The sequence below is a fragment of the Wasmannia auropunctata genome, unplaced genomic scaffold, assembly GCF_000956235.1.
Source record: "Wasmannia auropunctata unplaced genomic scaffold, wasmannia.A_1.0 LD336090.1, whole genome shotgun sequence".
In the NCBI taxonomy this organism is placed as follows: domain Eukaryota; kingdom Metazoa; phylum Arthropoda; class Insecta; order Hymenoptera; family Formicidae; genus Wasmannia; species Wasmannia auropunctata.
Window position 1 is genome coordinate 3,872,999 of NW_012026800.1, and position 24,913 is coordinate 3,897,911.

Genomic DNA, 24,913 nt, shown 5'->3' on the forward strand with positions numbered 1-24,913 from the left:
CCGTGATTAAATTTACAGCATTTCACAACGATACATTATCGAGAGAGAGAAAGAGAGAGAAGCATAATTTAATTTATTACTCCGGCGAAGGAATATTACGTTGTACAAAGCAAAGGTCATCGGAATGAAATAAAAATTTGCATTTCCCGGCGAATCAAACGCAAAACGCCGTCCGCGCGCGCGACAGAGCAGTTTCACGCGTTGATTTACGCATTTGAAGCCAGTTCGTCGGGATTTCGCGAGTGACGACGTTTAACGCCCGAGCCTTCGCGAGTTATCTCAGGCTTACGTTGACTGACATTGAAAGGATTCTCGCGTAGCGACCCAATTGCATCCTACCCCCGAATACGCCGAAAGATCGTAGAAGCGGCTGTAAAACGGAAACTTGAGCAGAGCCGCGAAAGTGGTCGGGTTGCGGAACTCGGTGTTTTAGCTCGCGCTGCTATGCAACAATTATCTCGGTTAACTGACTCCCCGCTAAGCCCGCATTCCGACTTAAATATTCTATTGCTGTCAATTAGTCATAGCTGTCAGTTCTCCAGATTGAGACGCGACGAAGAAAGTGAGTAGCTCACACTGCGTTGGTTTTAGTAAGCGAGCAGAGCGCGGCGGCGGTCGGGAAGACTTAATTACTCCACTTTCAACTAATTTCGTCCGTTCTGGTGTTTGCCTTAAGGAGAGTGACGCGCTCGCGGAAGAAAGGGCTGGGGAAGGGACGGAAAACGGACAAAACCGCATTCTCTCCTCATCTCGTTTCCTCGAACGGGAACGCCGTGTAACGCCGGTGTAACTTAATACGCGTGGGGGTAACAGCGTGCCGCGCGCCAATTTCCCTCCCGGATCTCGTCCGCTTTTAACGCGCACTTCGTCCCGAGCGCTGTGCAATTCGCTTTGCAGTTTCCTTTGCGCGGATATACTCCCGAGCCACAGTTTTCTCGGCTACCACTAAAAAGGCAAGCGCACCTGAGTGCCTTATATCGAAAGTTCGCCGTAAGAAAACGGCGGTGCCGTCCATTAACTGTGGACGCGGAATCGCCGGCTCTAAACATTCGCAACACGTCTCGTTTCCGGCAACGTTCTCTCCCACCCATCTGCCCTCCCCCCCCCCCGATCGCGCTCCTGTTCCCGTTCCGGTTGCTATTCTTCGCCGGAAGATGTACGTCGCTTTTCGAAGGACGGCGTTTTGTCCGACGAATTGTCGTCCGGGTATTCGTGCTCCATTCATCGCGCTTATTCGTCATCCCGGTCACATTTTTCCTTACCATCCCCTTCCTTCGGGGAGGAGAAAGAAAAGGGGAGGGGGGTTGCGCCGACGTTGCTTATCTCGGCTGATGTCCTCGCGAACCGAATCTCGGGGACTCGAAAGCGTGCTTCATCCCGTGATTCGCGTGCGAGTCACGAGACTCGCCCTCGTTTTCGCCGGATCGACACAATGTGTCCGTGCTCCACCGTATCCTTTTACTTCCGTTTCCTTCCTTCCTCCTTCGGCCCCTTCCACCTGCGCGTGATGCGCTTAATTTGTTCACGCGAAAGAGCTTTTATCCGTCTCAGGAATGGTTTATCTGTACCATCTGTACGATTACCGCAAGCGCGGAATAAAGAGACTGATTCTTATGTGTGCTTAAACGCTGGATATAATCGTGTCTGCCCGGAAACTTTTACGCTGTTATTCTGTTCAACCAGTTTTGCTTCGAATTCTACGCCGTAGCTTTGTCGATTTTAGTCGGCAGGCACAAAAAAAAGCGCGAGAGGTTTATCTTTCTTCTAGAAATGTTTCGAGAATTAAAAATTATAAAGAGAAGCGCTACGTCAGACTGATCACGATATACAATCGAATTTCCTTTCTTGCCGTCGGCGAGCTCTTATTTGTATCATTTAGACGGAGAACGATCTGAAAAATAAAAGCTCGCAACCATTCCTGCAGTTAATACTAGTTCCGTTACCGTCCGGCCACTCCGGCCAGACCTCTTTTATTCTCGCGCTTCCACCTGCGCGCCGCGCCGGTCGTTCTAACCATCTAAACGTAGGTATACACCGATCCGGCGAACAACAACAAACGCGAAATCGTATTTATTTAAAACTTACTTTGATGTACGATTCATGAGTCGGACCGAATGCTAGTCGAATGTTAACGAACATTTCGTTTCACGTTTCTCCAAATGTTAAGCGCGAAAACCCGCTTTTGCACTCAGCCCATTTTAATGTTTTAATATCGCTTTTTCACAAAATCCGATGTACATGTATAATTCATCATTCTTTCAATCGGCTATCCTGAATAATTGATAATCACGCATGATGTTTCCTCGATTTTCCATTTTACACGCGTATATTTTTCATTCTTACTTTAAATATTTATTGCATTAAATATATATTAACATTTCTTCTTACCTACTTCTTCTTATATATAAAAATTGAAAACAGTAACTGAAAACAGTAAAACGCGCTTGCGCCGAGACGGCGCAGCGTTAGTTAAATTGTCGATCTCCGTGGGAGCAATGCATTTTACGATTGCGCGCGGAGTCGGTGGCTGAAGGTGGCAAATACGTCCGAGAGGGGAACCGACGGAGATGGAGAAGAAATCCACCTGGGCGTGGGATAGCCGCTGCGTGCTAGAAGGAAGTATGTCAAACTGTTACGCCACAATACATCCTAATGACGCCGGCTTCGCGGAGGATTTCTGCCGAAGCATCTCCCTTTGCTCACGACCATTCTTTTCGATTGTCTACCGCCGTCTGTCTGAGCCACTTCTCTGTCACTTGTCTGGTTACCCGAGAGCCGGAGGTCTACCCGCGCGCGGCGGCGGTGTTATTTTTCGATGTTTCTCTCGAGGACGCGAAGGTCCTGCCGTTGCATTTTCGCCTCTCCTTTCCAGGCAAGACAGCGCGCTCGAGACACTTGCGCGAAGGATTGAAGGATTCGCGCGTAGCTTTGGCGAGAGAGCGCGAGCTCGGTCGAAAGCGATACACGGATGGATAAAATTATCGGACAAATTTTCCGGTCAATAGTCGATCACAAACGCCGCGAGAGTAAATACTAATATTTCTAGATTGATTTCACACCGGAATGGTGAAACACGCTCGACACAATTAATAGACCACGCGTATAATAGAAAATTTATCTCGTTTAGATTTAATTTTAATTCATTTCATTTAAATTTTCATCTAAATGAAAATTTGATAAAGAAAACATAACTTGTAATGTGTCGACATGAACTCGAGTCCTGCTTCTTCGTTAGTCGCCCCGTTTCCGTGCAGGCGAGATTCTTATCTAGGTATCTTATGTGACAATTATACTTGAAAAGGCTGACGCATTTTCCAGAGAAACACCGGAAACGACATGGTGGGGTGAGAGGAATGAGAGAAGGGAGGAATTTCTAGCGAAATAAAACTGTGAACATAAATATAAATGAGTCCTCGGGCACGACGACTTATTGTCCTTGTTGCGCTAGCTAGCCTCGGTCTTTGCGAGTCGTACCATCAGATTTATTTTCAGACGGTCTAATTGCCCTTCATTAAATTCGCTCGCTATTCCCGCCGGCTCCCGTCCGCTTCCGTTGTCTATCATTTCTAAAAGCTATTGTGCGGAATTTCTTTTTTATTATTAAATTTGTCCCGCTCCTCGCGGCTGGGTGGCCCCTTATTGTTCAAGGTTGCCTTCCGGCCGTACGCCCGCTTGCCGCTCGTTCGCGGCCGTCTTCAACACGCATTCAGACACCGGCACCATCGGCACCGCTGCCGGCTACGTCGTTTCCCCTTATCTCCGCGAATTATGTAAATCGCGCCCGTTCGGGGTTTTCCCAGGTTTTTCTTAGGCTCACGCGCGTTATTGCGCCTACGGCGGAACGTCTGGGAGTTTAAATTCGCTTTAGCGACAGTTTAATGGCGGAATTATCTCGCGATATTTCGCAATTTTACGAGATTTTAGAGAATTTCTTCTCTAATTCACCTTGTAATCTTATTTGTACAAAGATACACTATTCACTTCTATACACTCCTATTAGCTGAATTGAATTGTTCTTTGGTCACTTTCTATTGTAATAAAATATTTTTTCGTAACAAAGATTTTCAGAGAATTCCCTATTTATTACTATTTTATTTAATTTTATTAACAAAATCGCTAAAAAAATTATTACGAATTAATTTTATCAAGCCTTTCGAGGCTTCTCTTTTTCGCGATCTTCGAAAATGCTGCGACAATTCTCGACTCTGAAACTCTCCGTAATACGACTGTTTGCAAATCGCCCTGTATTTCGCGTTTGTATAGAATTTACCGCGCACAATAACGGAACAATTCCGTGAAGTTCTTCCGCTTTCTTTAAACTGCACAGCTCGCTAAAGTGTTTAACGATCGGGGCATTAAGGCCAAACGTGACGTATTGTAGTCACCAAGTCGATATTTTAATCTTCGCGACCCGACTACACCACCGCTGCGGCGCCGCGCGCCGCACCACCGTGGATCCGTATCCGCGGTTTGGAATAAAAGACGCGTGGCGGAGGGGAGAGGGGACACGCGGGAAACGTGTAAAGGGTGGAAAACAAGCGACCGAAAATGGAAGAGCGACTCGATGGGGGTTGTAAAAAGGGGAGCGGGGGTGGCGGGAGCGACTCTCAGCCGCAACCTGCCGAAGAGTATCGCGGGATAGATAGCAAGATTTATGGCGTTGAAGAGAGAAAAGGGAAGTTTTGCGCGCGCGCGTGTATGCGCGAGAGCCGAGATTACATTGCAAATAATACCGAGAGCGCGGCCCGCTCTCGGGATCTCGTAAAATCTAATATCCAAACAGCGGCGCTCTACATGTCTGCGCGATCTGCGCGAGCGAAATTTATCTTATATCGCGATTCTCTCTCCCTCTCGCAGTATGAGTTTCGCCGCGCTTTTATCCGGAATTATACAAGCCGATAGTCCGCCCGGCGCGACGATTTAACCGTTTCGGCGGGGAGAGAAGCGCACCACCACCGAGAAATTTTAAACAAAACAACAAATTGAAACAATTCTCGCAACAAAGGGATCGAGGGCCGGAAGATAAAAGCACGGGAAGAACGTATGCGTGGCACGTAACGGCTCAAAAATCCGCAACAACAACCCTCTCCCCCCCTCCCCCCCGCGGGCAACAAAAGGGGCAAACAATGTATGTTACTAACAGGGAATAGAGCGCGGTATAGGAATAAAGGAAGCGAGAGAAAAACGAGTAGAGGGCCCCCGCGAACAAATGCGAGCGTGCAAAAACAAATAATGGCAATCGAGTGTATCCGTTACAGGCAATATCGGAGCTGGAAGGTGGCGGAGAGGCGGTCGTTGAAGATTCACCAGGTTTTCATGACGTTTGACCGCCGTCAAACCGCGGGACGAACGTTTCGACGAAAAAACGCGTTGCGACTGACGCATAAGCGTTCTCTCTTTCACGCTTTTCTTGTTTTTTTTTTTTTTATACGTGTACACGTAACACTGAGGTAACACACGCGCGTACACATATACATCTTTCCGGGATTTCCGCGCAATCGTGATGCGAATGCGAGTGCGACCGGCCGTCCGCCGTTCGCCGTTTTCAGAAGCCATAATTCAAGCTTTAAAATATCGTGAATCATCGCGGGAACGTAATGCTGACGTTTTTCAGCGAAAGCCTCGAAACTTGACGCAGGTAATTTTTCGAACTAGTGGCAAAAAAGACGGGAGCGATGGAAAGAGGGGAGGGGAGACCAAAAAATGAAACGTATCTCAGGAGACTCGGCCAGCCGTAGGTTCGCTGCGCGAGCAGTTTCACGTTAAACTGCGTTGAACTTCGCTTCCTCGGGGAGAGACGGGGGAGGAGGCGGTGAAAAAAACGCGCGAGGGAGATTCCTTAGTTCGCATTAGCATGCTAATGAACGGCTAGTCGCGTAACGTTCTTCGTCGGCCCTTATCGGACAGGTAACGTTACGAGCGAGGAAGGCGGGGAAGGGGTGATTTATTTTCGCGTAATCCTCCGGCGTGTGTGGGACGCTCAGGACGGACCGACGTGAAAAAGCCACACGCTTACAACCCCCTAATATCGAGACGCGCGCGTTTCCGGGACCATAAATCCGGGACGGGTGTTCCGTACGTCCGAAGATACATACACGATACACGCAGCGCCGGAAGTGCACATTATTTGATAAGCGAAATCTCGATACGTTCATTATTTTCTTAGCCGCGGGGCGAGTATCGATTTCCGGCGTCAAATGAGAAAATGTTTCTCGATAAGCAAATATAGCGCGCGGCCGAGAATATGTTTGCACACTAGGCGCAAACCGATAGGCGCGCACTTGAATAGAGGTGCCGATAATTATAACTTTAATTAAATTATTCAACAATTATAATTAATTATTTCCAATGATTGCATTGACAGCGGCCATTTCCGCAGACGCGCGCGGTCCTCGGCACGGCGTAAACACCAGGCCATCGATATTGATCGATCGGAACGATCGGCCGCCGATCCGCCGGGCTAAACAATGTACTAATTACCGTAACGATCGTCCGATTGTAATTTCCCGCGGCCGACACCGCACATTAGGGAGAACGACGATCGAGATCGTGACGGGGCGAGATGTCACTTAGGACGATTCTACCTCGGCGACGACGATTTTTTTCTCCCCCCCTCCCCCGTCACCGCCCTCCTCTCAAGCCTCTGTTTCCCATTTCCTCGACAATGATGGCGGCACTTTCCCTTCTGACTTTCGTCGGAAACGGAGTCACTCCGGTGATTTCCACCGAGGAAAAGTGACAAATATCTGCCTATCTGCCGTGTTTCCGCGCTGCGCAAATATACCTTGGCACTTAGCACGTTTTATCGCAATACACGAGTACAAGCGTAAAGATATCGCGCGTACAGATATAGCACGTCCGAGTGATTTATCGATCGTTCTATTGATTTTCTGTACGTGATAACGACAACTGCGCGTTACGAAGGCCAAGTTGGGCGAGAAACGATATAGACATTGATTTTACGTATCTTAATACTTTTATACACATTCTTCAGACTCTTATGTATACTTTAGATAATTTCATTTCTAATACCTTTTGTTTATATAAAGTATGTATATAAAAGCGAAATTGTCGATTGTGATGTAAGACGGAAGAGAGTGATTATTTCTGGAAAAATAAAAGTTGAAATTATATAACAATAATCATTTCAGATGAGATTTTCCGAGAGAGAATCAAGTTTGAAACAGATTGAAACAGATGATATTTCGTTTTCATTTGCGTATATAATCTTCGGAAATCTTTGTCGTTGAACTCAAGTCGACGTGTTATTCAACGCTATAAAGTTTAATATGACAGTTTAATATAGAATGTATTTTAATTAACGTCATATTATATTTTTAAAAAAGTCTTGATATTTTATACATAATTCAATAATTTATATATATTGCATATTTTGATTTTTTATTTTATTCATATTTATAATAGTTCGTCGCGTTAAAATGACGTAAACGGCAAAGTCTTTTTATATCATCTAAATGTAAAGGAGAGGAATTTCCAAATTTCCAAAGCCAATTTTCAAAAAAATAAAATCTTGTATGAAAAATTTTGTTCTACGTAATCTCGATTTATTTTTTTCAATCGTTCTTTGCTTTCTTTCCTTTCGTATCACGATTGCTGATCCTGTATATAAATGTGAATACGGGAATTTGAATGCGAAAAAAAAAGTCAGATTTCACATACCTACAAGTGCGCAACTTGCAAAGTACGCGCGCCGCGGAACCAATCTTCTCGGTACACTCAACAAGCAGCAGTTCGATGCTTATAGAGCAAAGCCTCTTTGATAAAGCGGAATTCGGATTCGCGGACGGACAAAAGACGCCGCCGCTCGACCGACATCGGACGAATCAGATTGCAAACGGGGGAGTTCGGCGCAACGCATTTCTAAGCCCGCCACTGTTGTTGCAATAACTACTCATTAGTAGTAACCGAATTGAACCAAGCCGAGCGAAACGAGCGCGGCGATGCTCGTGCGAGCGAGTTAGCGGTATCGCGCGTAACAATATTGTTCGGCATCGCCAGACAATTTCTGCATTGTCTCCTAGCGTTAAACACCAAACTCGGGAACGCCTACGCTCCTCCACCGTAATCTCTCCATTCGTTCGCGGGCTGAACGAAACGAGGGAACGACGGAGGCAAAGATCCCGGGCGAGCGAGACTTCTCTTCTTCCGAAGTTCGACATTATCGACGATGCTTAACTCGTTGCCGTGATAGAGCGTCATCGGACCGGGATGCTGTTGATGGTAGCAACATAAGTGGTCGTATTGGTGTCGGACGCAAACGTTTCTCAGGGAGCAATTCCCTCCTGCAGCATCAATTCCATTTCTATTTCGGGAAGGATCCCGGGCGATTCGATTCGCGTCTGCATCGCTTCGATCTCGATTACAAATTGCGCTAGTAGAACTGACCGCGCTGTGTGCAATAAATAATAGGGTAGAATGATTGTTTCCGCCTCGTCAGCCACTCCGTCTCTGTTTCGTCTCGGTTTCGACTTCGCCGGGCAAGTCGACGTCGTCGCCCGTCTAAAACGTTCCTACTTATTAATGAGCGGTAACAAAGGCGAAATGTCTTTATAAAGCGGAAAATGCAGGCTCTAAGGAGCAATAAAAAAGGAGGAATAAAATTTTTTCTCCGGGAAAAAAAAAGAAAAATAATATTTGCTATACTTTTGCCTCCCACGGGAGCCACTACGCGGTGGAAATCCAGCGATCGAGCGAGAAATAAAATAACAAACTCGACGTAAAGAAGTCGTCGGTTTTTATCTCGTCGCGCTTCATGGGCGATTATTCCGCGATCATGCGTTTTTTTTTCACCGATAAAAATGATCGGCACAGCGATATGACCAAAGTTTGGGATTGACCATTTTTGATATTTTTACATATATAAATAAAAAAATGGTTACTTTGCGTGAAATGCAGAGATTTGGTGTCGCCATGGATTTAATTGGTTTTTTTGTTTGCTTGTTGCACACAGGTATTCGACAAACATAATCGTGGGTATATTACTGCGTCGGACCTTAGAGCGGTGCTGCAGTGTCTGGGAGAGGATCTTTCCGAGGAGGAGAGTAAGTCTTAGATATTAACGCATTCATTGATGGCCCATTGCGATGAACGTGACGCGATTACGCGGATATAACGTGCGTTGGCGTTATGTCTGTCTTTTTCCCTCTCTCTCTCTCTCTCTCTCTCTCTCTCTCTCACTCACTCACTCACTCATTCACTCACTCTCTCTTTCTCTCTCTCTCTCTAAAATACTTTCGAGGAGAAACTTTGGCTATAAAAGCTAAAGTAGGCTATTTCCACCTAAATTGGCATACCTAAGGCCGATTGATTCACGAGAAGCGCAACTTCATGGCAGAGTTGGACATTATACGGATAAATTTCTATTTAATGCGGAAAGTTTCATTTTTAAACAGTCTTTTTCATGCGTTGAACGTGAACAGAATTTTATTCGTCAATCACGTTATTGTTAATTAATAATGTTATTGCAGATCATATAAATTGCGCTAATAAACTAATGCAGTTTTGCAATTCTACAAAAGCAATCGAATTTTAATTATTTCTAGGTAATACTGTTCCGAAATAAATGAGCTTAAACTACCTAATTAAGTAGCATTTTAGAAGATTAAAATTGATGAGATTTATTCGGGCTCATAGTTTTGTTGAAAATTAATCAGATTGCAATTTTGCTTAGTTAAACGATAATCCGTGTGTACTGTTTTTCCGTAAAAATATTTTAAAGACTTTTTTCCGCATTATTTTGATACATCGTGCGATAAAAAATAATACAATATATTTCTGAAAAAAATATCTTTAAAATATTTTTACGGAGAAAAACAGTACACACACGGATCATCGTTTATATCATTTATTTCATCTTTATAAAATAATACGATATATTTCGGGCAGAAAAATTTATTTGTATATACCGCATGTACACGTACAATTTTTCTTGTACAAAGAATATCTTGTATACAAAGAATTTTTTTCTACCTGAAATACTATATCCCATTATTTTTGAGAAAGAAGAAAAGAGTGTATGATCTTTTTCTTCCCAGGAGTTATCGTAAATTTTGCCCCGCAATATTATTTGCGCTCTTGTCCCTTGTTATTCCACGGAGACTTAAATTTCCTAATTCCGCATGTTGACGCACGCCCATCGTAAATCTGGGACCGCGCGTCTTTAGTCCGCATCATCCCACGTTTATATTTCTCGCCGAAAACGTCAGCACGTCGCCCGCGTTCGTTCCAATTGAGTGTTTGCGCAAATAAAGCAAGCAACGGATTCGGCTGAATCATCCGCGCTAGCACAAACGCCGCGTCGAGACAAATTTGCCAACAATACCGATTATTCTGCGGCTATTGTCGTAGATTATCGTGGACCATGTATCAGCTGCAAACTAAGGTCCAATTAACGAATAATAAATCGATGATTTCCATAAATTACAAAGAGATCGTATTTTCCGTGTAGGTATCCATCGTACTTTCCGAGATCGATGATACAAATGGTATCGATTAAAGCTAAATTTATTTTAACTTGGGAATAGTCATGATAATTTTTACAGCAGCTTTTTGGTCAAGAATCTATATCTGTTTTTTTTTTACTTTTTTATAAAAAGATCGAATAAATCTATAGATATAAATAAAGAGTGAAATAATTCCAAACTCCCTTTAATCAATAAATAAAATACAAGGGCTATGGGGCGTTAGCGCGGTAAGCATGGTGCGCAATAAAAAATTAAATTAAATACAAGCAATTTTTAATAGTATAATTACATAGTAGCTTTGTAGGATAAAATTACATAGCTGTTTCATACGTTTTGACTGATCTTTCAGTCATCTTCAGCGAAATACATAGGATAAAATAACGGTTTCCGTCCCACTGCATAATTGCAGGTTTTACAGTGAACCATCGTTATTTTATCCTATGTATTTGGCTGAAGATGACTGAAAGATCAGTCGAAACGTACGAAACAGCTAATTTTATCCTATCAAGCTACTATGTAATTATATACTATTAAAAATTGCTTGTATTTAATTTAATTTTTTGTTGCGCACCACTTACCGCGCTAACTCCCATAGCCCTCATATTTTATTTAATTCTATACATATATATAAAATAACCAAAATATTAATAAATTGCAGAGAGCATTCCATAACACGATATATAGTTGATAACAGTGGCCTTTAATTGGAATGTAAAAATCACCTCAGATGATCGGTTTTTTTATGCAGTAAAAAAACTAAATTGACTATTCCCGATTAAATTTGCTTCAACAGGGTTTGTGCTATTGCAAATTGTGTGGTTCTCCGGAACAATTTAACATTGGCAATTTGTACCTATTAACGCAAACCACAACCAGTTGCAAATCACGACGTGTACCATCTCAGACGCCGGGTTTAATCGCGATGCGACAGTCGTGTTGACCGCCTTGCGAATTTGCGGATATCGCCAATGTATAGTGTCTCGTCGTCACGTCACACATCACTTCGTTCAGCGTCGACGCTTTGCATTCGACATTTGAAGAATGACGTTTCGAGATCGGCCGCGGACACATGCGGGCGCCTGCAAGTACGCCGGTGTTAATAAACGGATAAAAATACAGTTCCGGGTTACCGCGGGCTGCCCCAGGAAATGCGAGTAAAAAAATCTCGCGTTTCGCGTTACGCGTTTGGTTTCTCCCTCTCTCCTCCTAGACACTCTTCCGGGCGATCTTAATTGCCACGGTGCGTTTGTATTTTTTTTTTTTTCGCGCGCGCGAAAAAAAAGAAAGCGCATTTGAAGAAGCGTTTAGGAGAAATAATTGGCTCCCCGTGAGGAAACACGGTTTGTTCTCTTGCGCGATATAATTGCACGCCAGTTAATTACGCTCCAATAAGAACGAACGGGTGGGCAGTGGACACGGAAAATGTGATCAACACGCGGCTATTAATTCAGATATGATTTGATCGTTATCGCATTGAAAAAGTGTTGACGTTATCGGGAGAGTTGAAACGCGAGAGTTCTTGCGCGTCCGTCGAGCGTTGGATACGATGGGAGAAGTAATTTCAGCGCAGAGAGAGAGAGAGAGAGAGAGAGAGAGAACGTCGGTGAAACGTGAAATATGTACATCGGGAAGTGCGCTGCTTATATCGATTGATTTGATAAATCTTGTACGAGAACGGACGATCGACACAAGTTCCCTGATTGACCGCAATCAGTTTAGACTAAATCGCACAATGTTCCATGGACAATCGTCCCACAATTGGCAGAATTACAGTTTATGAACTACGCTACAACTGTCGTATGTCGCTATGTCATACCTAATATTGTGCATTCTTCTCTGTAATTAATTAACAGAGAATAAATTACTTATTCTTATTTTTTTATTATCCTCAATTTGCTCGTTTTTTTGCCATTGTCTTTCTCATATTGTGCATTTTTGTCGAACGATAACTTAAATGACGTCAAAATCTATGCCGATCGAATTGTGTTTCTTTATACAGAGTCAATTATTTGTTTAATTTATTACAAAACCCATAAGGTGTTGCTCGAAAAACTAGCAGATTGAAACGAAATATGAGTAATTGAGAATATCAGAATATTGACGTCAGTTTCGAATTTAGAAAGATACGAAAAATTCTGAAAGTTATCGCGTTATCGATTAGCATGGGAAGCGATCGCTTGTAATTATTTCGCGTAAGAACGGGGAAACGCCGACGGTCGCTAATGGGAAAATTGAGTTCTCTTATTAACGAAAATTTTAATTTCGAAAATTTCAAGAAGGCATCCCGAGGGGGAAGTCCTCGAATGCCAGCGTGATACCGTTAACGGATCGTTATGCCGTCTTCATTCCTTTTCGTAGCAATAAATTCTACGTGGAAATAATGCGGGTATATCGGCAATATCTTTCTCCCCATCGCGCTATCGGCACTCGTGATACGAATTAATCCCATCGCTCAACGCAGCAAAGATATATTAACTGAATTACTGCAGGGACATAAGCGTATTTTTTTTGTGCAAGGAGCCGTGATAGGAATATGTTATGTTTGCATTCGCATCGGATCCGACACACGCCTCTTAATCCCGCCCGAAATATATCGCACTGTTTTTCCTAAACGCGTCCAATCACGATCGTGAATAAAATAGGAAATTTATTTGCTAATATCTAAGTAAGTGCCTTCAAATCTGTACGCTTTCTTCTACATAAACGAGATAATTTTGTAGATAAATCCGAAAAAAAAGGAACAATTTAATTGTAAGTAAACGTTCTTTTTTTTTCTTTCAGTCGAAGATATGATCAAGGAAGTGGACGTGGACGGGGACGGCCGAATTGATTTCTATGGTAAGATTAATTCTTGTATTGTTTCGTGAAAGCGCAGGGATAAGAGTCGGCGGTGAAAAAGAGATTCAATTTCTATTCCAGCACGATCCATCCTTGAAATGATCGATGGAGTCGTATCTAATTATAAAATAGAAGGAGAATGTAACTCTTTACGGAAGAGTAAAAATTGTTCGAGAGACGACGAGAGAGGAAACGGCTATTCTTCTCTTTCTCTCGTCATGTTATCTAACAATTAAATTCCCCTTGTTTATTCGAAAGAGAGCTGGATACTTGCATGCGCAAAGTCTTATCGTTCCAATATTTAATATCTATTTAATCTCTTTCTTGTTTACGATTTCAGAATTCGTTCACGCCCTCGGCGAGCCGGGGATCGACGAGGACGAGGAGGACGACGATGAGGACTTGCAATCTCCGCTCTTCTAAAAATCACGTTTATTCTCATACCTCTCTGTTAGATAAGCCATACCGATACCGGGCAGAAAGCGATGTGCAATCTCGCTTCCGCGAAGATATATTTTCCTTCTCTCTGCGTTACGCAATCCTGCGTGAGTGCGCGTGCGATTGACAAACGGAGAACGGAGGCTCAACTTCGACTTCGTTCGACTCCGTTTCAACGCGTTTCATTGAATTCTCATACATCCTTATTCTCAAATTTCGAGTCAAACTTTTAAATGCTGGAACGCGAACGTCTCCGCTAAGCGCATTGTGAATATAGATTTTAAAAACAAAAAAAAACTTAAAAAATAAAAAATCTGCACCGAGCTACCGTTATCTGCGAATCATCGCGGGTACAGCACGAATTTTCGATGTATACTAAAAAATACACACACGTCATATGCGAACCCCCCGTCGATCGGGGAGAAGTGGATTTTCGATAAATCACGAGTTTCATAACTCGATGGCTCGTGAGACTTGATTTAATTGATAATTAACAGTCACCAGTCGTCCGCTGATGAACGTGCAATATGTGAATGTTTTGAACCGTAATTCTGAAAATAAAATTAAATACATGCGACTTCATGCGAATTCAGTGACTTCAACTCGCATAAACTCACAGTTTACTCATAGATCGAAAAATATGTACGAATAAAAGAATGATTTCCTCTAAAATAAAATAATTCCTCGAGTTGCGATGAAACGAAAATTCCCAGTTGCAAATGTAAGTCAAATAATAAATGTACGCGAAAGTAAAACACGAGGTTACCGAGGAGCACGGTTTTTTCGTTGGCACGCTTAAGTAGATACAGCGATAACCGCCACGAGAGATAATTACGAGGCAGTTAGTAACGAGCTCGGTGAGATTTCACTGCGCTGAGGGCAGAGTGATAAGGTCTTCTGGCGACGCGCCATAAGTTCGCGCGCCGGATGGATCATCAGCGGTCGACTGCATGACTTTTATCTCGTAAAACGGAAGTTTATTCGGGAAGAGCGAAGCCCGTGCTCCTCCGACGGACACGCTAACTGGTACCCGCGACATAATTCCTCGCGACAAGCGGGAGACGAGCATCAAGTGCGAAAACGCGTAAAACTGATTGAGAAATAAAGATATAATTCGTTTCGCACGTGTTCTCGATCCTCATAAGAACGTGCTTCGATGTCGGAAGGCGACACGCGGCTTCTAATATAACTGACTATACCCTCTTCCGAGTCTCTCGATGCCGCACTTGGGGCGAAACTTTAAGATGTAAGATCGATTTTAGACCGTAATGAATTCCGTCTCGTATGTGGACTTTTTTCCTCGATTTTACTCTCGTCTAATAACTAGATAACGTTACATTCTATTTAAAAGTTAATCTTAAGATGGAACGCGCGGACGCACCGCGGAAACTTCTCCGCGATCATGCGTGCGCCGCGATGACGCGATCGCCGAGCGAGCGAGCGGGAAGGAAAAGGGAGGAAATCGAAAGGATCGTACGTGTCGCTCGCTCTCAATTCCCGACGATCCGCGACTATACCGTGCCGAATCGATGGATCTGCCACCGATTTCTTTCGCCTGAAGTTTATCCGGCGACCGGCGGGCGGACTCGACATCGATCTTCGCTCGCTTTGCCCTCCTCGTATTACGTACCTTAAACGACTATATCACTGTTACGCCAATAACAAAGCCGCACGCTGTTTCAAATATTTTAAAGGATTTAATAAATCGCTAAAAAATATGTACCTTCGATTTTATCCCCTGTTCTAAAGTATTTTGTCCATTGATATCAAACGTCTTCTAAAAATTTCCTACTCCTGCTCTGTCCTGTGTGCTCTATCGATTACTGATATTTTTATTTAACCGAACTGCTGGCAAATTTCTACTATCCCTTTAATAATTATTAAAATTTTCATTATTTTATTATGAACAATATTTCCTAAAATATTATGTCCATGTAGTATGAAATACCTCAAGATTTCCGTTTTTTATTTCTGCTCTTTTTTCGATTCGTTGCCGGTAGACTTCCTTCGTCTCTTTGAATATTAAAATTCTCGCAGTTTTAATTATGACACTATTTACTATTAATTATTAATTAGAAAAGAATGAAATCTCATCTTCATTTTTTTCTCCATTTTTTTTCTTCAACGTTCATTTTTATTAGCGATAAATAAACTTACATATCTTTACAGTAACAATGTCCCATTCGTAACTCTCGGAAAATATGAGAATATCTATTCGCGAAGATATCGTGTAGATCAAAACTTCCATCTCGCTTGCCGCATTTGGTTGTTTAAATTCCGCCTCTCGCATCCTCGACTCAACGACGAACGAATGAATGAACGAACGAACGAACACTTTTAAAAAAATCAGTACGTTGCCAAACGGTACGTACATAGCGTAATATCTTAATAATGATCATCGTCTACGTTGCGTACGTTGTTTCACATGCGATCTACGTACAAGTCTTAAACGTTACTTACAGTACTAACGATTAGCGAGCGATACAACAGCCAAACATGAGAGAAGAAGTGAACAACATAAGACCGCTGCTGCTACAAGTATCGTAATAGCGATCGGTACCTATTGGCTACATATTGTTACCGGACGTCCTTTCGCAAATTTTCCGATTGGTTTTCCCTCTCGGACTGTCCTCTTTTTCTTTTTACATTCCCTTATGCCATCCGGCTGATCGTCAACTGGCCTTTACGTGGTCCAATTGCGCGCGCCACCTCTCTTCACCGTAACATCATCTATCCCCCGTCTTTTTCTTTATCTATTTATTATAAATCTAAAATATCTTACAAAAAAATCCTTACGAGAATCCTCTCTGTACAACATTACGTACTTCGTTGCACGATCAAAGCCACGGTGTGTATCAATGATTAGCGGAATTAATCCGGAATTAATTTGATTTCATCGCTCTGCCTATCTTTGATAAGCATAATTATAATGTAAAAAAGGATCTACAATTAATTGATTATTGTATGTAACTAACAGTGCGATTGTAGTAGTGTGATCTCGAGTCTTCGTTTTATCTTCAGATAAAAGATTAGAAAAAAATTTTATACATCTTCGATGTGTGGCAAAATATAATTTGATCTTTCGTCATCGAAAATTGGCATTTTTACTCTACCAGAACAATTTTTATTTTTTTAATTTACTTTTTTTTTCATCATTCCCGTCCCCACAATGATTCATCATTATTACTTAAATAAATCGGCAATTCGTGATCGGACTTTTTATCTGCAACTCGTTCATCATCCGACATCGTTCTCTTTGTATCGAAATTAAACTTATCGATCACAGCATAGAGATCGAACTGCATAAACAAAGTTACGGTGAAAAAGAGCGCAGCTTACTTTATGGTATTACCGTGATTTTCGACAATGCCAGTTAAGAAATAGCCCTCGTTTTTTTTTTTGTAGCTTGAATTAACGGATATCGCCATTCATGCACAAATATTTTGTCGGACAGAAACGAAAAACTTTGTTCCTTCCAACAAATCCTTAAATTAATGTTCTGTTACAAGCCTCTCTCGCACTTATCCCATCAATGCGGGAAAAAAACAAGACGTTACTACTTCTCAGACGTCTCGACGGGCGCTATAAATGTGTGTGTGTCTTACTTGGGAATATTTAGACAGTCTCGCACAAATCCGTCTTGATACGCTCTATATCCGCGAGAAGCGTCAAATCCTTTTTACGCGCCGTGTGCGTGCGTGTGGGTGCCCTCCCCTTTCTCTCGAAGTAGAAGTTCATGCAGGTGAGAGTTTCGTGTCGCAGCCTTTTACCTCTCGATGTGTGTGGTCCTCTCGAAACGAAAAAACGTTCGATCAAGCTTCTACGAATCCGGAAAGCGGATTTCAACCGAATGCAACGAATAACGAATAATCGCGCAGTCGTTTCGTCAACCGCCCAAGAGAGAGACGTTCCCGACAGGACTTATCCGAGAGACGCATTTATTTGACCGCAAAGAAATGGGCCTGTCGTCAAGTCGTATTGTCGGGGAAGTCGAAAGTTGAAAAACGCGTAGAAAAGGACTCGAAATCGAGATGGCCTTGATCGCATACAAAACCTCTCGATCGCCGGCTCAACGATCGTGAGCCACATTAAAGGCAGTATATCAAATGAAAAGTACAATTGTATATGTATAAAAAAAAAAGGTATATATTTTCGCGACCTCGATCTTACCTCGCGAGGTTTTTGGCTTGCTCGTAAAATTATTTTTTTCCGTTTCCCTCGCCGCATGACTTCTTCTCTAAGATATATCGTAACACATAATATCTGTGTCAGTGTTTAAAGCAGCTATCGCTTATCGCGTCTCTCAAGCGTATCGCGTCCCTTAATCGTATACGCGTGTCGGCGACGGGATCCGTTTAACCATTCCGTGGCCGACGATATAATCTGTAGTACGATCGACGGGATACAATGCAACGGCGTGATGCAACACCGTCGATCATGCTGCTGCTGCTGCCCGTCAGCTCGTCGATCAATTTATCAATTATGCCGCGTCTTCGCGCAAAAACAGCCAATCGCGCGCAGTCAGCTACCTATAAACTATTCACAATCAAACATTCCGTCGTAAGCTCAGAAAACTTTACGCTGAGAGAACTTACATCGTCCCTTAAAGTAGGTAAGCATTCTGCCGACCGCGTCTTATTCGCGCCTTCAAGAACGTCCATCGAACTATAGAAAGCAACTTTTCTCGTGCCCGAGATCGTCACGACGACTCGATAATAGTCACACAGTTTCCGAGTCGAGTAGTCGGCAATTATTCACTGCGACGCGGTGTCACCCGGGGAACTATTCAAGACGCATCGCGTATCCCGCTGAAATGAGACGAGCAATAGATACACTCGCGAGTAACGTCAGTTCAGAGACACGAGCAATTCTCCGAGAGATTTCTCTCTCTCTCTCCCCCTTGCGAAGTCTTCTGCATTTAAATGCCGCTCGCTAGCGTCGCTCAGTTGCCGTTCTCGGCGCATCTCTGATGCTCGTTCGTCCTGGCAACGGCGGCGCCTGCGGCCGCGAAGCGCAATCGTCGTCGTCTAACGAGAGCGAACGTCGACGTCGGACGCCGGCGACGGAGACGCGAGGATGGGACCGCGGGACGATTGGGATCCCATCTCGCGATGGGCCCTCCTCAGAGCACGGGTTCCTCGTCGGTCTCGTCGTTCTCGTCGGTTTGCTGGGACGAGGCGGCGCTCGCCAAGGGATTCGTCTTGGTCCGCCGGTGTCGTTTCTGCTGACTGCTGGCGTTGCTGACGCCGCTGTTGTTGCTGCAGGTGCTGCTTATGCTGCTGCTGGTGCTGCCGCTTGGACTGCTACCGCCGTTGCCGTTGCCGCAGGCCAAGTCGAAGGCAGTAAGTTGTCTGTGGGCGGTTATCAGGGGCCGCAGAGCCGTGCGCACGGACCAGTGCAGTCGCGGATACGCGCGTTCCTGTTGGAGCATCAATTCCTTCCTTCTGCTTTGTTTCTGTAATATAGAGTATAGAGGTTAGAGGCTAGTATAGAGATAAGAGAAAATCGATAAAAATGGTGATCTCGATCGGTCCGCTTTTTCTAGAGCTCGATAAACGCGGGGACGCCGACGAGGGGAGCACGATTCTTTCCACGATCGGGCGAACCGCATCCGCTCGAGGAAACGTCCGAAGTGGATGCGTCTTGCAAGTAAATATTACTTTTATAACGACTATATAAATAAATGTAGCTTGATAGCTTAACAGCTAGCTTTAAAAAAAAATACTATGATTTCTGGAATGTATGTAGATTTTACCTCAGACAAAGTTCGCGAATTCTGCGAGATAGGCAGCTTCTTGCTCTCGGCGAACTGCCTCAGTGCCTTCTCTCGCACGTAGATGAACGGTCTGACAACCCTGAGATCCTCTCGACGTATGTAGTAGTGAGCCTTCATGGTTTTCAACACGCCACCGTGTAGTACCGAGATGAGGAAGCTCTCTGTGAGATCGTCCAAGTGTTGACCGAGCGCCAGCACGTTATATCCGTTCCGTTTCGCCAAAGAGTACAATTGCGTCCTAACCGACTTGTCGCAGAAACTGCAGGTTCCGCTGGCAACGCTAGCGTCCAACGGATTGTCGACGTTGACGCTAATCGAATCGGTCACCTGTTCCTCGTAAAAGTAGGGAATCTCCAGGGTCTTCAGATAACTCATCAGTTCCATGGGATCGGAGCCACCCGCGTCGATGGTGGCCGCACCGATCTCGAAGTCGATCCCCTTCGATCTGACATAAAATCTGTATTGATGTAAAGTGTGCAGGAGAGAGAGCGAGTCCTTGCCGATCGCCGACAGGCAGACTAAGACCTTGTCGTTGTCCCGAATCATGTCGAATTCTTGCATAGCCTCCACCGAGGGCTTCCAGATATTCTTCGGCGGGCAGTGCCAGTGTGTACGCGGGAACTCGAGTCTGGACTCGTCGTCAAAATTATTCTCCTGGCCGTCGCCCTCCTCCTCTCGCAGATCGCCCGTGCACTCCTCGTCCTCCGAGAGATTGTCGTTCTGACGCGCTTGCTGCTTGCCGCCGCACTTGGTCGACAGACTCATCATCGACATCGTCCTGGGCTTTCGCCCGTGGTTGTGGGCGGAGTTCGACTCGGCGCTGCTGCTGCGTTTCAGGTCCAGCGAGTCTATCGACTTGTCGCTCTCTTGAAAAGACATGTTTATGCCGCTGTCCTGGGAGCTGACCGAGTTCACGGCCGAGTAGATCTTCGGCAGGACCTTCCGGGCGTCGCCGATGTCGAGGCCGCCGCGTCCCTCCTGCGAATCGTCGTCCACGTAATCGTCCACGTCGTTCTCCACCTCCTCGTCCTCGGTCTTCGTACGAGTGCGCACGATCTGATCGTTCTCGGACGGCTTCATCACGTAAATCACCGTCTCGTCCGAGGAGCACTCGCTCGACATTTTGCTCTCCTGCTGCGACAGCTCGCCGACCTTGCTGGTGATCTCGATCGATCCGCTTTTTCTAGAGCTCGATAAACGCGGGGACGCCGACGAGGGCAGCACGATTCTTCCACGATCGGGCGAACCGCATCCGCTCGAGGAAACGTCCGAAGTGGATGCGTCTGGCGAATACCTGTGAAGGCCGTCAACGGCGTTCACCATGCATCTGTTGAAGAAATTCGTATAAATTTGTGATAACTCTAAAAATCATTAATTAATATTAAATTCATATATAATTTGTGTGATCATTAATTCTATTAAAAATTATTATATTTTAATTATTAATTTATAGTATTATTAATAATAATTAATTTCTAGTATTATTAGTAATAAAGTACCTTATCTCGGATTTCACTTCGCTCGCCATTTCCTTTGAGAATTCCATTAAATACTCGGCGATGTCGCTGGCCGTGAATGAATCGTGCCTCGATTGCTTGTCCTCCACATATAATGTTTGATTAGCTATACTCTGAGCCCGCGAGTGATGCTGCGGGGTGTTCTCGGACGTGTTTGTCTCGGACAAAGCGTCGTCCACTTTGGAAATCACCTCGCGGATCTCCGATTTGATCTCTGTCGCTAATTCCTTGGTCATCTCCTTCACATACGCGCTCAGATCGTCCTGGCCCATGTTCGTCGAGATAGGCGACGATCTGCCACCGCTCACCATCCTCTCGGCAAAATCGCCGGTCGACGAGTACGAGGACGGCGGCGACGCCGGATTATGATTATAATTCAAGGAAGAGATCGAGTGACTCGGGCTGGCAGCGGAATCCAATTCCAGGGAGTTCAACTCCGTCTGACTGCTGCAGCTGCAGTGAAGCCGTGTTCTGTGCCTCGACGTGCCGTTCGACGTGCTCAGTCCCAAGCTGGTCAGAGTTTGCGGGCTCAGTGGAAGCGCCGGGATCGGCGAGGACGCCGTCGCGGCACCGACGCGAGTTCCCTGCACGTTGCATCCGTCGGTGGTGCTACCCAGAGAGTTGCATCTCGTGCGTCCAGCATTGGTCGCCTCCATCAGCTCCCTCTGCTCCTTCGTCGGTCGGGCGGCCGTGCGAGATATCGATCCCAGAACCGAGGTGGTGACGGCCTCGCCCACCGCGAATCTGACCGGCATCGGCGAGTTCGGACACGTGGCGGGTGATCGGTGTCCGCCAGAGAAATTGTTGTATTCACTTTGATTCGGGCTCTCCTCCTCGCTGTTGCTCGACGACGACGGTTGGCTCAGTTCGGCCGTGGTCGCCATCAGGGTTCGCCGAACCGTGCTCAGCGCCGGCAGGCTCCGATGCCGCGGCGAGATCGTCGAGATGGGCGAATTGCCCGTGCGCGGAATGTCGCTGTTCAGCCGTCTCATGCCGTTCGTCATCGTCAGACAGTTCACCAGACTGTCGTGGCAGGTGGTGGCGGCGGTGCTCGTGTGGCTGTACTTGTTCCAGGCCAGCAGCGGATTGAACGGCACGTCCTGCTTGACGTTCTGCGAATTACCCAGGAGAAGATCCTGCGCCTCGCTCGGCAGAATGAACCAGCGCAGCGCTTCCATGCGCTCGCACATGAAGTTGAAGCTCCTGTCGATCTGCAGCGGATAACGCTGCGCCATTTTGCGGGCGCGGTTGAAGATGTTCCGGGCGGTCTGCAGGCAGTCGCCGTAGGTCTGCGGGAAGACACCGGCGCCGGAGGCTCGTCTCTCCGTTGCGTTCATCCGTCCGTCCGTGTATCTGATCGAGCCGAGCCACTTGCGCTCCTTGAAGACGCTGTTGGTGTGGTGCCGCCACTCGCCGGTGTCGGGATTCAGCACGTACTGCGGTAACAGCTTCCAGCCTTCGGTGGCTACCATCTTGAGAGCTTCCAGCACGAAGGCAACCTCCGCCTCGCTCATGAAGTACGGGAAGGACAGCCTGGCGAAGCCTGGTCTTAGGCCCTCCGCGGTGGTCTCTTCGATTCCGTTCCGTTGTCTGAAACAAAATACACTATGTAAGTATCGTATAGTCTGCGTGGCACGACACTTTTATATAAAATAGAATTCTGCGTCAAGTTATGTTCGAAAGCTATCGTAACGTCTATTTCCGTGTATCCATTTCACGTGTATCCATTACGCGAAATTACATCGCACCGAGTTTAATAGACGTCCGCCTCTTGCTTTGTCGATTGTGTGTGATTCACAATAATCTTTCACACGTGCGGCAATATTATCTTACACAAAGCTATAAAATAATTGAATTGATTAAAATTGATATTATAATTCAAATGAAATCATAGTCTTCTTATCTACGTTATTCGTGATAATTTTATTTATGTAAGATATTGACGTCAAAAGAGACTTTCTGTTCGATGGATATTTTCTCTCTCCACAGATTTATGTTTAATGTCAATTAAATCGAAGACGAGAATAATAATTATTAAAACTCATCGCGTCATTATGAATAATGAATATAAACATTTTTAAATTCATTCTACGATTTTATTATGTTTTCTTAATTTAAATCATCAACGTAGCTAGAAATACATCAAAGGCGATTCGAGTTTTTTTTTTTAATTAATTATAATTCGAAAAATAAGGTTTAAAAATAAGATCTTTTCATACAACAATTTTTCTCCTTCTTTGAGTTCTACATTTATCTTCTAAAGTATCTATATATAATTTAGAATCATTTTATATAGAAACCAACTTAAAACAATTCGTTAAATAAAAATTATTCTAATCTCGATGTCGAATATATATAGGTATACCCGTATTTCGTGAAAAATTGACTTTATCGAAAATGATTTTGATAGTTGATATAAAACGCAATATAATATATATATAAAAGAGTTACATACCCTTCCAAGAGGATGCTTTCGTATTCCTTGGCGAGTTCTCGGTCAATTCCCATCAGATGGTGAGCGTAACGGCCTGTGCACGCGCATCCTCCACGTGCCTGGATACCAAAGACGTCGTTCAGCACGGCGCAAACAAAGTTATGATGGAGGAACGTGCCGCGAGGATGGCGCACCATAAACGAGAAGATGGGCAGTCGCTTCACGTTCTGCGAGGAGCTGCCGAGCAGGATCAATTCCGGAATGGTGCGCACGTGGGCCAAGACTTGCCTGAAGAGAAAGCGATAACCATTAGTTATTGCGCTGAACTATCGCAACTGTACGGAGTCAATTGACGGATCTATGTATCGGAGATCTCTCAATTACGTGTGCAATACGACCGGCGTATTTGTACTCGTATAGTAGCGAGCGCGAACTCGCTCGAAGAAAAATCATGACTCGTGGATGAAAAGCAGAGTCCCAAACGACGCTTTCTATGAGTCGGCGCTCGTAAACAGGAAGGCATTCGCTGCAAAGAAATTACTCGAAACAATCGCATTTGTTTCCTGGACGCGATGGGAAGAGTGCCCATCGGAGAGACGTGGGAAAGATGCCTTATCTTACGCAACCCTTGCGCGACGCGATCTCGCTACTTCGATAATGACGTAATGTGTAATCGAGGCACGATTTTTCCCCCCCTTCCCCCCTTGAAAAAGAAGCGAGTGCAAATCTCACCGAGAGATCTTGTCCTGCCGCGCGACAATTGCCCTCGGCGTGACGTTCTCCTTCAGCTGGACCGCCAGTCCGCATCGGATGCTCTCGACCACGCCGGCGGTCCCGCTCTCGCCGCGCAGCTCGGGATCGCGGTGATAGCGATGGGAGTCCCTCATGTCCTCCGCCTCGACGTCCTCCCGCAGGAGCCACCGTTTCGTCACCAGTATACCGGGCGACTGCACGCCGCCGATGAATTTGTGGCCCGCGAAGATGATCGCGTCTTTGTGCACCGCGGTCTCGCCGACCCCGGGCAGGTGCGGATTCATGTCGATCTGGACGTACGGCGCTGAAGAAACAAGAACGGTAAACAACATCGATCACACGCCGCCTCGAACGTGTGCCTTCCATCCCTCGATATCGAATAGCCTATATCATCCGCCTGTTATGTAACGCGCGAGTGCTTACGTAAGAAATCATTATGTCACCAATAATAATATTTAAGTTATCTTGGTTACAAAGATGTTTACGCTACCTTACGAGCGTCATGTACACGGCAAGACGCGTAATTCGCTCGAAGCCGCGGTGACTGAAAATCTTCAGCAGAATCGATATAATCCGAAAAAAAATACCGGAGAATAATTTAATAAATCAAATTCTTACATGCCTGATTAACTAGCCACTCGTGTTTTTTTTTTTCGCTTATCTTAGCTCAAAG

At 45.0% G+C, this 24,913-nt stretch overlaps 2 protein-coding genes across 2 annotated transcripts in view; one reads left to right on the top strand and one right to left on the bottom strand.

Annotated features, from left to right (window-relative positions):
* The window catches only part of LOC105448074 (probable calcium-binding protein CML11), a 39,420-nt gene extending 23,942 nt beyond the window's left edge, over positions 1-15,478 (top strand). Inside the window, exons 5-7 of the mRNA XM_011686436.1 lie at positions 8,972-9,062; positions 13,266-13,322; positions 13,663-15,478. Of these exons, the coding sequence (XP_011684738.1) occupies positions 8,972-9,062; positions 13,266-13,322; positions 13,663-13,745 (231 nt within the window). The 3' untranslated portion in view covers positions 13,746-15,478. The remainder of the gene's footprint in view (positions 1-8,971; positions 9,063-13,265; positions 13,323-13,662) is intronic.
* A 377-nt stretch (positions 15,479-15,855) lies between these two features.
* LOC105448075 overlaps positions 15,856-24,913 on the bottom strand; it is a 56,559-nt gene continuing 47,501 nt past the window's right edge. Inside the window, exons 5-9 of the mRNA XM_011686438.1 lie at positions 24,220-24,544; positions 23,509-23,775; positions 21,036-22,643; positions 19,516-20,863; positions 15,856-19,215 (exon numbers count right to left, since the gene is read on the bottom strand). Of these exons, the coding sequence (XP_011684740.1) occupies positions 18,883-19,215; positions 19,516-20,863; positions 21,036-22,643; positions 23,509-23,775; positions 24,220-24,544 (3,881 nt within the window). The 3' untranslated portion in view covers positions 15,856-18,882. The remainder of the gene's footprint in view (positions 19,216-19,515; positions 20,864-21,035; positions 22,644-23,508; positions 23,776-24,219; positions 24,545-24,913) is intronic.